We start from the raw sequence: 12,536 nt of genomic DNA, 5'->3' as shown, positions 1-12,536 counted from the left end.
GTAAGAGTATTGTCAGTAGTTAGCGCACGCACAATGAAGAACACGTACGGAGATTACAATCGGGATTACACGACACCTTGACCGTGGTCTCCGCGGAGGAAGGTGCAACGTAATAATTTAGCCCGACCATTATGCGAGACAAGAATCGTCTCGGTAGGCCACAGTGCACGCGTACGTGATGGCTCCGTATAACGTGGAGGCACGCGGCTCGGGCCCCGATTCGCTCGTGGGATTGACGAAGAGGCTTTCCATTCACCCGAAGCCTGGGTCGTCGTGATTCCCGGTACAATTCGATTCATTGGAAATCGCCTGCGTCGCGGAATGCTAATTCTCGCTTCCACACAAGACCTATTGGGTTCGATAGCAAGTTTTTTTCTTAAAAAGAAAAATGCGTAGTATAATTTTTTTGCACGTCCAATAATTCAGTTGTTATTTATAAAGATATAAATAGCGATTTTTTTTTATCCATATTACGTATTTTAAATAAAAAAATTTGTACGCACATGTTTATGATACAAAAATAATCTGCAAATAATATACTATCAAAATATACAAGCGATGAATTTGTGTGTGTGTGACTCTTTTTAAAATATTAAATATCCTTTTAAAGTGTCGATACTTTGTAGCTACAAACTGTCGACATTTAATATTTTAAGACGAGCCAAAAATTCATCTCTTGTATATTTCGATAGTACATTGTTTGCAGAATATTTTGGTACCATGCAGACACCAGCGTACAAATTTTTTTATTTGATATGCATAATATATAAGCATGCGCCGCATCCTGAGCGCGGCGAACTAGCATCAATTTTTAATATTTAAAGAGCAGCCACAAATTGCACATTTGTATAGTACATTGTTTGCAGAATATTTTTATATCAAGCAGACACCAGCGTACAAATTTTTTTATTTGATATGCATTTTATAAGCACGCGCTTCATGTTGAGCGCGGCGAACTAATGTCGGTTTTTAATATTTAAAGAGCAGCCAAAAATTAATCTATTGCACATTTGTATAGTACATTATTCGCAGAATATTTTTATATCATGCAGACACCAGCGTACAAATTTTTTTATTTGATATGCATTTTATAAGCACGCGCTTCATGCTGAGTGCGGCGAACCAGTGTCGGTTTTTAATATTTAAAGAGCAGCCAAAAATGGGTGTGTCAAGTTGGCACCCCTATGTTATGCTATCATAGTTCTGTTAAGAGTTCTGAGTTATTTAAACCATAGGAAGAGTTCTTGATAATTTTTAGAAATAGTTCCGGTCATTACGATAACGAAAGTCAGTTTCAAAAAATAGGGGTGCCAACTTTACATTTTTTTACACATCGAGTTCCAATAGTTTTGAGCAGAGTTTTAAGGTTCTTTTAAATAGTTATATAATTCCTGATTATTTTTTGAAAGAGTTCTGCAATTTATAGATAAAAAAACGTATCTTCGATATTGAAAGTATGTTTTTTTATAAAAATTGCAAAACTCTTTCAAAAAATAATCAGGAACTATGTAACTATTAAACAATTTAAATTTACTCACCTTATACGGTTGCTCCTTTGTTGCCCGATGCCTCCCCGGGCCTCCTTCTCGTACAAATTTCGAAACACTTGCATTCGCGTTATTTTTTTTCGTTTGCGACGCGCGGCGACGTCCGGGTTTTAGCTATCGCGATTACGATATTGGTACGTGCGACGCGATCGGATTTATACGATAATTAACCACAAAAGACACTAATCAATACACTCGTCCTTTCGCGGACCGGCAAGAAGCGCGCGACCATTGATCACGAAGAATCGAAGAAGAGCACTGGAGGTGGAGCTAGACTGGCACTGCCAGGTTCGGAACGCGCAACGATACGTCGCGCCGAGTCGTAGTGGTGGGGCATTGTAGGGGTCGCGACGTGGGAGCTCGGCGAATCACGTCGCGACTACATATTCCCACCACTACGACCTGGTGGGGGTATGTAGTTGCGACGTGATTCGCCGAGCTCCCACGCCGCGACCCCTACAATGCCCCACCACTACGACTCGGCGCGACGTATCGTTGCGCGTTCCGAACCTGGCAGTGCCAGTCTAGCTCCACCTCCAGTGCTCTTCTTCGATTCTTCGTGATCAATGGTCGCGCGCTTCTTGCCGGCCCGCGAAAGGACGAGTGTATTGATTAGCGTCTCTGGTGGTTAATTATCGTATAAATCCGATCGCGTCGCACGTACCAATATCGTAATCGCGATCATTTTTGTCGATAAAAAAAGATCTAAAATATGTCGCCGCGGACCCTATGCGGCGCACTCTTATATTATGTATATTAAATAAAAGAATTTGTAGGCTGGTGTCTGCTTGGTATAAAAATATTCTGCGAACAATGTACTATACAAATGTACAATAGATTAATTTTTGGCTGCTCTTTAAATATTAAAAATTGACATTAATATAATAATTTTAATATTGTTTTAGTATTTAAAAAATGCATAGTAATTTTCTTGTACGTCAAATAATTTAGCTATTATTTACGAAGATCTAAAATCTAAATCATTGGACGTGCGAGAAAATTATATCATGCATTTTTGCAAAAATTTACTATTGCGCTTAATAGACCTTATTGCACGGATGTTGCTTGGAATCTCTCCAAGATAAAAAGCTGAATGTAGCCTCGAGAAAACGAGAACGCGAATGTAACTCGAATAGAAAAGGCTCATTGTGCGATTTCCAGAACATCTCGGTGATTATATCTCGAGAGAGATATCCTGTCACGTTTCAGGAACAATCGAACTCAAAGTCCTGCGCGCGACACTTCAATTCTAAAAAAAATTGCCAAGGTCCTTCGCGTAAGAAGAAAATGTGAAGTGGAGGAGATATATACGCGTTTGTTATATGTACGTGTCGGATTATATGCGAGAGAAAAGGAGCACGAGAGCCGAAGGGAATTCAGTATTCTGTACGCACTCGCTATACAACTCGTTCGACTAGGGCGAGGGTGTTAATGAGAATTCGCCCACGTGTGTTCGCGCCATATGACACTTCCACTTGTCCTGCGTCAAGTCTTGATACACACATTCTCTTTCGAGAGAGAGAGACAACTCGAATGCGTCCTGCTGGTAATTACTATGATAAATTGCACGCGGGAGACGCATTGACGTCCTCCCTCTTGCAAATTTCACCGAGCTTATTCGGCGTAATCCCGTTTTATGCTTTCCATTAACTTTAATTCTGCGTAGCGTGCACGAGCATCTATCGCGGTGCGCTTGATCTTTCAGTATTACTAACAATCGTATGTTTTTTTTTTTATTACAGCGCCGGTATACGATCCGGATATCACACAGGTCGCAGAGTACGATGGAAGTATGTATATATCATAATAACTGCATCTAATCAATCGATACGGGCGTTAATATATTAATCATATCGCGATCATTTCGCGAGAAGCGTCGTGCTTTAATTAGAATGTTCGAGTATTATGGATGATTTTTTTAATATATAGCAAAGTTAAAACTTGTTTATTAAACTCGTTTTTGCGACGTGATAATGTCGCGAAAAACTAATAACAATAAAACAATAAAAAAATAAGAATTGCATTACATAATTGCGCAATAACATTTCAGAGTTTTGACATAATTATTGACGTTTAATTAATGTTTTTCTAGCTGCTACTGGATGTTACTTCAACTTTCAGCGTTATCAAGAAGGCGATAGAATCATTACGAGTGAACCATGTCTGAATTGCACGTGTCACAATCGAATGCTAATGTGTTACCTGAAAGTCTGTCCATTTACGAAAGCGATCGGTCAGGATTGCACGGTGGAGAAGCGTCCGGATCAATGCTGTCCTGTAATTACTTGTCCGGAAGTACCGGTCCAACTGTTGACGTCGACAACGAGCGCACCGACGGATTCCATGGAGGTCGGTTTCCACGATAATTACGGATGTCGCGTCGACGAGAGATTTTATCCAGACGGCGCCATGCTGCCGGTGGAGCATCACAATCCTTGCGAGCTTTGCTACTGCATCAGAAACAGAACCACATGCGTCATGCAAGAATGTACTCTACAAGTGGCGGGATGTAAACCGGTCTATCAAGCAGGAGTGTGTTGTCCGATCAAATACAATTGTGGTAAGTAATTACATCGTCTCTTACGATATCTCTCTCTTTCTCTGTTATTTTGTGCGCTCGCAATTATTGATTATTCGCGCAGAATATGATGAGGAACCTAGCACCACGGTTGGTCCAACTCCTGGGCTCATCGTCACCACGACTCTACCTCCCGGCGCGTTGTCTCAATGTTATCACGAGGATAAAGTCTACGAAGACGGTGATCTGATTTACTCGAGTCAGCCTTGCGAGCATTGTTATTGCTTCCGAGGTGAAATCGCTTGCGCAGTGCAAAATTGCGGAACGCCGATGCAAGAGCATGGAAAGAATTGCACGGCCTTACCGCCACCAGAAGGAGAATGTTGTCCGACCATATACGAGTGCGGTAAGTAATTTCATGTAATAACCGACGGTTGCGATGTATTATAACTCAACGATCTAATTGAGGTAATCAATAAACATTACGCATTAAAGAATACATTTATGATCGTATACTTATTACAGAGGAAGACGGACAAGGAACCACGCTATCAGAAGATGAAGGACAAGTACCACATGATCTATTGACGACCGAGTCTCCCATGCTAATCGATCAGGAAGATCAGCAACTGAAGGGTGAACAGCCTCAGGAGGAAGCATTCCCAGGCGCCGACAATGCTATACCGCACGCTCATGAAGGAGAAGAAGAAGAGGGTATTCAAGGAACTATTGAACACATTACTCAGGAACACATATCTTTTACCGAGAAACCTGAAGAACAACCCGCAACACCACCGGCAGAAGAGAACGCTATAGCCGAGACGGAAACTACCGCTATTGAAAAGGAGTCCAGTCCTTCTTCTGCTGAAGTGACACCGGAAGAAGCAGTAACTACCAAAGTGCCCTCCGAAACAGAAGCAACGAAGACGGAAGCGCCTACGACAATACAAGAAACTGAAGAAAGATTAGCTACCGAAGCACCTGCCGTTGAATTACCGGAAGCTTCGTCTATCTCGGAAGGTTTACGACCGGAAGAAGAAGCGGTTACTACAGAACATGTACCTGAAGAACGCATAAGCACAGAAGAGAGCGTAGTCGAAAAAGAACAACCGATTGAACCTGCCGTTAGCGAAGAAACGCAGACTGAAAGTGAATTAGAGAAGGCTACTAGTCCACACGAAGAACTTCCAGAGATAACTAAAGCAGAAGAAACAACGGAAGAAGGACAAGCTAGCGTAACGGAAACGCCAGAAAGACCAGAGATTTCGACCGAAACTGTTGAGAAAACAACATTACCGGTCGTAGAAGCTGAAGAGCCTGGTATTAGTACAGTTCCTGAATCTATAACCAAGAAAATGAAAGAAAGCGAAGATAAACTAGAGACTACGAGTGAAATTTTGGCGACTGAAACGGAAGCACCGATAAAAGAAACAACTGTAACTATGGCTGAGACGTCCAGTACTGAAAAAATTATTACTGAAGAAGAAATATCTCATTTGACAGAAGCCGCTATTACGGAAGAAGCTCAGTCGACTGAAGTGACTAGTTTACCTACGAAACAACCTGTTGAAGAAGAACAGAAACCAGTAATAAGCGAGAGTGAAGAGGAACAACGGCCGGAAGAACGGCCGACATCCGAACATGCAGTAATTGAAAAAGAGCAAGCCGCTAAGAAAGAAGATGCCGGTTTGACTGAGAGTCCAGTAATAGACAAGGAACATATTACTACAGAAGGGCAACGTGCGGAGGAATCAACTTTGAAAATTCCAGTTCAAGGTCCAACCGGCATACCGATTCCTGAACGAAGTCCGGAACAAAAAGCGGAAGATGAGAATGTATATCATGTAACTGAAGATTATCACGACATTACACGTCCAGAAATTAGTCCCGACAATCTCGTAACTGAACATCCACAGAAAATTTCTACAACTCCGCAGGAACAAGAGACTACATCAGTCTCGTCGGAAGAAATTACGAAATCGATTGCGGAGGAAACTGAAATACCGGAGGAAGGAAGTGCGAAACCGGAAGAAGTCACAGAAATAAATCCACCAAGCCAGCATACTCCTGAAATTACTACGACCTCTGAAGAAACAAAAGTGGAAAGTACAAGTCCTGCTGTTACCGAAGCTCAAGCTAGCACGGAATCTTCTGCAACTACTGTTTCTCACATACCAGAAGAAAAAGCATCGGAGGAAACCGAAACTGAAGTACCGCAAACAGAAATTCAGCCAACGGAAGAAACTGTCAAGGAAGAATTGCCTACAAAGGAACTTGGCATCGAAAGTTCTTCTGAACAAATCAGTAGTGAGAAAGGAGTACAACCAAAGAAGGAACAGCCAAAGGAAGAAGAAATAGAAACACAACCTCCGATCATAACGGAATCAGAAACTTCTATCCCAGCTGAACATTCAACGGTGCCTTCGAGTCTTGAAGAAGAACAAGCAACAAAAGATGAACATATTACCGTAATTTCTGAACAATCGACCGTGTCACAAACCGAAGAAATAGAAACTGAAATTACTCCTGTTGAAAAAGAAAAGCCACTCGAGGAACATATTACAGAACAATCTGCTATTTCACCAGGCATAACCGAAGAAGAGAAAGAAATACAAACCGAAGAACCTATCTTAAAAGAAACAGAAACCACGATAAAGACAATAGAAGAAGCCGAAGAAAAGCTTACAACACAAGCGCCTATTGAAAAAGAAAAAACTGAGCAACCTGAGCAGTATTCAACTGAAAAGATTTCAGAAGAAGCTGCTACTACAGAAAGTCAAACCGAGGCACCTGCGATCGAGAAAAAACCTGAGGAAGCAGAAGGTACAGAAACCATATCAACAGAAAGTATAGAAGAACAACAACCTGAAACAATAACAGAAAAGGAACCTGAAGAAGTGCAACCAACGGAAGTTACAAGTATCGAACAGACGGAATTACCCGCACAACACCCTATCGAAACAAGTGAAGCTGAAAAAGAAAGTGAAGAAAAAATCTCTGTGCCTGTATCCACGGAGGAGGTGCAAACAGAAATTCCTGTAGTTGAAACTGGATCTACCGAACCACCGGCCGTAGAGGAAACAGAGAAAATACAGACTGAACCTTCTGTCAGCGAGGAATATATACCGAGTCAACCTTCGATTCCCTCAGACCGCAAGGAGGATCACGAATCTGTTGAACCAAAACCAAGCGAAGAAGAGCAGGGAGATGAAGAACAAGTAACTCAGAAACCATCTCTCGAAGAGGAAGAAGAGACTAAAATACACGTAGAACCACAGAAAACGACAATTCCTTCCGAAGAAGCTGTTACCGAATCTGGTTTACCGGAAGAAAAACCGGCTGAAGTTGCTGGCACAACGACGCTCGCAGGCGTAGCCGTTACGCAACCAGCTAGAACAGAGCAAGCTGAAGTAGCGAGCGAACAACCAGAAAATATCACAACAGAATTATCAAAACAAGAAGAACAAACTCAGGGACCAATCATTGAAGAACAGCCTGAAATACATGTAAGAAAAGAAACTGAAGCACCCATTTCTGTAACTCCTATCAGCACAGGCGAAGAAGATGTCAGTAAATCGACCGAAGTTGCAGTAAGCGAAGGAACTACGACACCTGGATCTATTGAAGAATCGACGAAGCATGAAGGTGAAGTTTCCGTCGAAACAGAAATTATACCTTCTACAGAATCTGTATCCTCGGAAGAAAGACAACCAGAGACACACGAGCAGACCACACAATCATTAGTAACGGAAGAAGAATTAAGCCAGGAAGGAGGTGAAGAGCTTATTGAAATATCCACGAAAGAAAGCGCAATTCCAGAAACGCCTGAAGCGCCTGCTACCGAGGAACAACCACAGAAGCCCGAAGAGAAAGAAATTGCAAGCACGGAAATGCCGATTCATGAAGAGCAAGAAGAACATGCAACAGAGATACCTGAGATAAAAATTACTACTGAAATACCACCGGAGAAAATACCTCAATATTCGACCGAAACGAGCATTCCTGAAGAAACTCTTACAGAGAAAGAAATTACATCGGAGATCGCACCTCGTCCATCAGGTATTCCGGGAGAAGGTAATTGCCTTGTCGAAGGACAATCCTACAGCAATAATTCGGCTGTTCCGCCAGCGAATGCGTGTCAAACGAGTTGTCGTTGTATTAGCAGTATCGTACAATGTGAGCTTGTACAGTGCCCCGCCCCACCGACTCATTTATCAAACTGCATGCCAGTTTACACGAGCGGCGGAGAGTCATGCTGTCCAATGTATGCATGTGATTCAACACCGACTTCCGAATTGGAGTCCGACAGTCACGTAATCGAGCAGCATATTCCGGAAGCAGAGGAAGGTCAAAAGACTTCTACGCCGGCAGAGATATCAACAGAGAAACCAGCCGCAGAGACCACTGAGGCAGCGAAAGAATATAGTACGTTAACTGGTGAAATCACTACGTCGGAAGCACGGCCGGCGGAAGTCACTGTTCCCTCCATTTCGTCGGAAGAAGAGGTAGAATTGACAACTGAGAAGCAGCAGACAACTTTGAAATCTGTCGAACCAGTTTACGAACAACCAACTACAATTGTGCAATCTATTGAGCAGCAGCCTGAAGATCATACTATTAGTTCTGTACCTGAGACATCACAGGAGCCTGCCAGTCAAGTACCCGAAGAAGAACAATATACTGTGTTACCAAATGTGACAGAAGAAATTACCGAAGGCAAAATTAGCGAAGGAGAAGGTGTAACAGAATCGGCAGTTTCAACTGAGCAGGAGGAGGCTGTCGAAAAACAGACTCCTGTTAGCGGCGAGGAAATAATCACTTCCACGCATATATCTACAGAACAGGAACCTCATGGTGAAGAGATTACGACTCCTATCACAACAGAAGAGAAAAAGGAAGAAATTACAACCATTCGAACTGAAAAGGAAGAAGAGACTACGTCCATCAAAGAAAAATCTTCTGAGGAAGAAAGTATCGAGGAACAATCTACGCTTAAGTCGATTGAAGAAGGCGAGAAAAAGCCTGAAGAAGAGACAGTATCAACTTCCGAAAAATCAATTATTGAAGAAGAGTTACCAGCGAAACCGGAAGTTTCAGAGGAACAAAAGACTGAAAAATCAATTGAATATGAGAGTACTTCCATTCCTGAAATCCAACCGACGACGGAGCATAAACTCGAAAGTGAAACTACACCTGAAGAGGAAAAGGAACATGAATTAGTTACGTCGGCTGAAGGTGAACAAGCTACGCAAACGGAGGAACCAGAAATCCAAACGAAATTACCTGACATTGTTCCGAGCGATGCAGAGACACAGGAACCGATCGCACCTGCTGCCGAATCGACGACTTTGATACACGATCGTACGGTGACCGAGGAAGCGCCATCAGAGGAACAAACAACTATAAAATCTGTGGAAGTTTCTACGGAAGAAAGCAAAGGAGAAATAAAACCGGAATCTTCAACTAAAGTTCCTGAAGAAGAACATGTTACGATTCCTGTCTCTCCTGTTGAAGCAGAGATACCTGGCGAAGTAACAACTGAACAGGAATTAGAAAAATCTAGCGAAGAATCTACTTCTGAAGTTTCTCAAGAAGAAACATCGCCGGAAACAACGAAAGAAACAGAACATGCTGAAGAGCATACGGAACCATCAGAACACGAAGAAGAATCCGTTACAAAATTGTCTGAAGAAAAACCATCTGAAACTGAATCTCCGATTAGTACGGAGCAACCAGTGAAAACTATCGAAGTTGAAGAAGTTTCCGTAACAGAAGCAGAACATGAGAAGCCGACTGAGCCCAGTATCATTCACGAGTCGGAAGGAACGCAAATTTCGATTGAGGAGCATCCAGAAGCCACGACTAAAGTTGAATCTCATACACCTGAATCACATGTCGAAGAGCATACAACAGCCGAGGAAATACCAACAACGTCTGTCCCTGTAGAAGAAGAAGCCGGCGAACAACCTGTTACAAAAGAAATTGAGCCAAGTCTAGAAGAAGCAGGAACTAAGCAGCCCATTATTCCCGAAGCACCTGCTGTACAAGAAGAACACATTCCAATCGAAGAGCACTTTACGAAACCTGAAGAGCATCCTGAGGAACAGACTGTTATTCCTAGTGAAGGCGAACCAACCGAAAGTGGCATTTCGACGGAAGAAGTCACGCCAGAAAGCGTAACGAGCCAACAGGAGCAAATAGGAACTGAAAAGACTGTAGAAAGTACCAAACCAGAAACGGAAATTCCTAGTTTAACGGAAGAACAAACTATTATCCCCGAAATTCACAAGGAAGAAAAAGAACAGGAACCTGAAATCGAAATAGCGAAAGAAACGGATGAACAAAAACCGACGATCACGGAAGAAATTATTAAAGTGGAAGCTGTAACGCCTGCAGGAACTACGGAAAAATATCCTGTCGTGGAAGAACATACCGAGCAAGAAATTGAAATAAAAATTCATGAACCAATAGAAACAACAATTGCGCCGAAAGAGCAGAAACCTGAAGAAGGAATTACAAGCGAGCCGGAGCGTCCACTGAGCGAAGAAGCGACGACCGGGCCGAGCTTGATATCTGAAGAACATTCAACTATATCGATAGAGGAAGAAGAAAAAGAAACTAGCACTCATAAACCTGAATATCAGACAACATCTATCGTAGAAGAAGAAGTATCGAAACCAGCGACCGAAGCCAGTGAAATGGAAAAACTTTCACCCGAAGAAGAAGCTGCTATAACTGAGAGTGCAACGGAAAAACTGGAGGAATTCATTACCAAAGTTTCTGTCGAAGTAAGCACAACCGAAAAGTCTGCAGAAGTTTCATCTGAAACAGAAAAAATAGCTGTACCAGAAGGGGAAACAGAATCATCTGAACAGCAACAAGAAACTACTACGAAATCAATTGAAAGTGCTGTAACGGAGGAGAAATTACCAGAGGAAGTGGCTCCTGTAGAAGAAATTACTACGAAATCAATTGAAAGTGCTGTAACGGAGGAGAAATTACCAGAGGAAGTGGCTCCTGTAGAAGAAACTACTACGAAATCAATTGAAAGTGCTGTAACGGAGGAGAAATTACCAGAGGAAGTGGCTCCTGTAGAAGAAACTACTACGAAATCAATTGAAAGTGCTGTAACGGAGGAGAAATTACCAGAGGAAGTGGCTCCTGTAGAAGTTATTCCAGAAGAGAAACCAAGCGAAGCTTCTGTAACAGGTGAAGAGGAAGCACATTTTACTGAACCCAGTCTTCCAGTCGAAACGACTTCCATTCACGAAGAAGAACAGTCATCGATACCGAAATTACAGCCGACTGAAGAACCTCTTCCTTCCGAAAAAGAAACTGTTGCACCGGGAGAGATTCAGCCTAGCGAACCTGAAGAAGGCGAAGCGCATCCAGGTGTACCTGAGGAGCCTCAATATTCTACTACGGAACATGCGCCCGAAACAACGATAAAAACAGAAGAGTATCCGGAAACCGAACAACCAGCAGTTTCGGAAGTTGCCGTGCCAGTTGAAGGACCAATCAAAGTATCAGACGTGCCAATCGAATTGCCGGAAGAGAAAACTACTATCGGACCAACATCATCAGAAGAGGCCGAAACTCAAGCCCCGATAAGACCTGAAGAAGGCGAACAACCGGCGGAAACGCCGATCGAGGACCACGTCATAAAGACGCAGCCGGTATCGACGGAATTACCAGTTGGAGAAATTACGGAGGAAATTCCCGAAGAGGAAATTGTTCATCCTCAAGAGGGTGAGGAAATCGGTCATCCTCACTTTGACCACTTCCCGGAGGCTACCGTGAAGCCAGACACTGACTATTCCGCGGAGGGTGAATTGACGTTGGGATCCGACGAGGAACATTTGCGACCGGTCAATCATACTGTAGAATCGACAGAACGACCTCCCTTCCACGAACCGACAGAACAACCGGCGACTACTTTGGCACCTCATATTCCGGAATATCCCGATCAATCCGTGTCGGGCGAGGACAATCCTCATTTCCCTATGCACGGCGGCAGTTATTTGAATCCCGACGAGGATTACGATGAAGACGAACATGTCTACGGACCGGGCACCTGCCGATACGGAGGCAAGGTCTACGTCTCGGCGCAACAAATACCCAGGGACGACCCGTGCGACTTTTGTTTCTGCTTCAGGAGTGACATCATCTGCTTGCAGCAAAGCTGCCCGCCGCCTATTCCGGGCTGCCACGAGGAACCGATCAGCGGTTTCTGCTGTCCTAGATACGAATGTCCTGTATCGATGGCCATGTCTCTTAATTTGACCACCACCACTACCACGACCACGACCACGTTACCGCCGCTTTTTCACGCTCACGCTTATAAGGGTGCCGCGAGACGAAGCGGCTGCCAGATCCGTGGTCAGGCGTATCGAGTAGGAGAGGTCATTAAGTCGGCGTCTGGACCTTGCCTTCATTGCACGTAAGTATCAAAGTGTCGAAAATCTATCTCT

General features: G+C 43.3%; 1 protein-coding gene across 2 annotated transcripts in view; it reads left to right on the top strand.

Annotated features, from left to right (window-relative positions):
* LOC145943124 (uncharacterized) overlaps nucleotides 1–12,536 on the top strand; it is a 134,798-nt gene that overhangs the window by 118,688 nt on the left and 3,574 nt on the right. For both annotated transcript variants that reach the window (XM_083050528.1, XM_083050527.1), the window contains 4 exons: nucleotides 3,290–3,337; nucleotides 3,640–4,107; nucleotides 4,190–4,471; nucleotides 4,591–12,505. In XM_083050528.1, coding sequence (XP_082906654.1) covers nucleotides 3,290–3,337; nucleotides 3,640–4,107; nucleotides 4,190–4,471; nucleotides 4,591–12,505 — 8,713 coding nt within the window. The remainder of the gene's footprint in view (nucleotides 1–3,289; nucleotides 3,338–3,639; nucleotides 4,108–4,189; nucleotides 4,472–4,590; nucleotides 12,506–12,536) is intronic.

This window comes from Prenolepis imparis, unplaced genomic scaffold (genome assembly GCF_030444845.1).
Source record: "Prenolepis imparis isolate NDT839.2.m4 unplaced genomic scaffold, iyPreImpa1.0 SCAF_11, whole genome shotgun sequence".
In the NCBI taxonomy this organism is placed as follows: Eukaryota; Metazoa; Arthropoda; class Insecta; order Hymenoptera; family Formicidae; genus Prenolepis; species Prenolepis imparis.
This window is presented reverse-complemented; position numbering and strand designations above follow the sequence as displayed.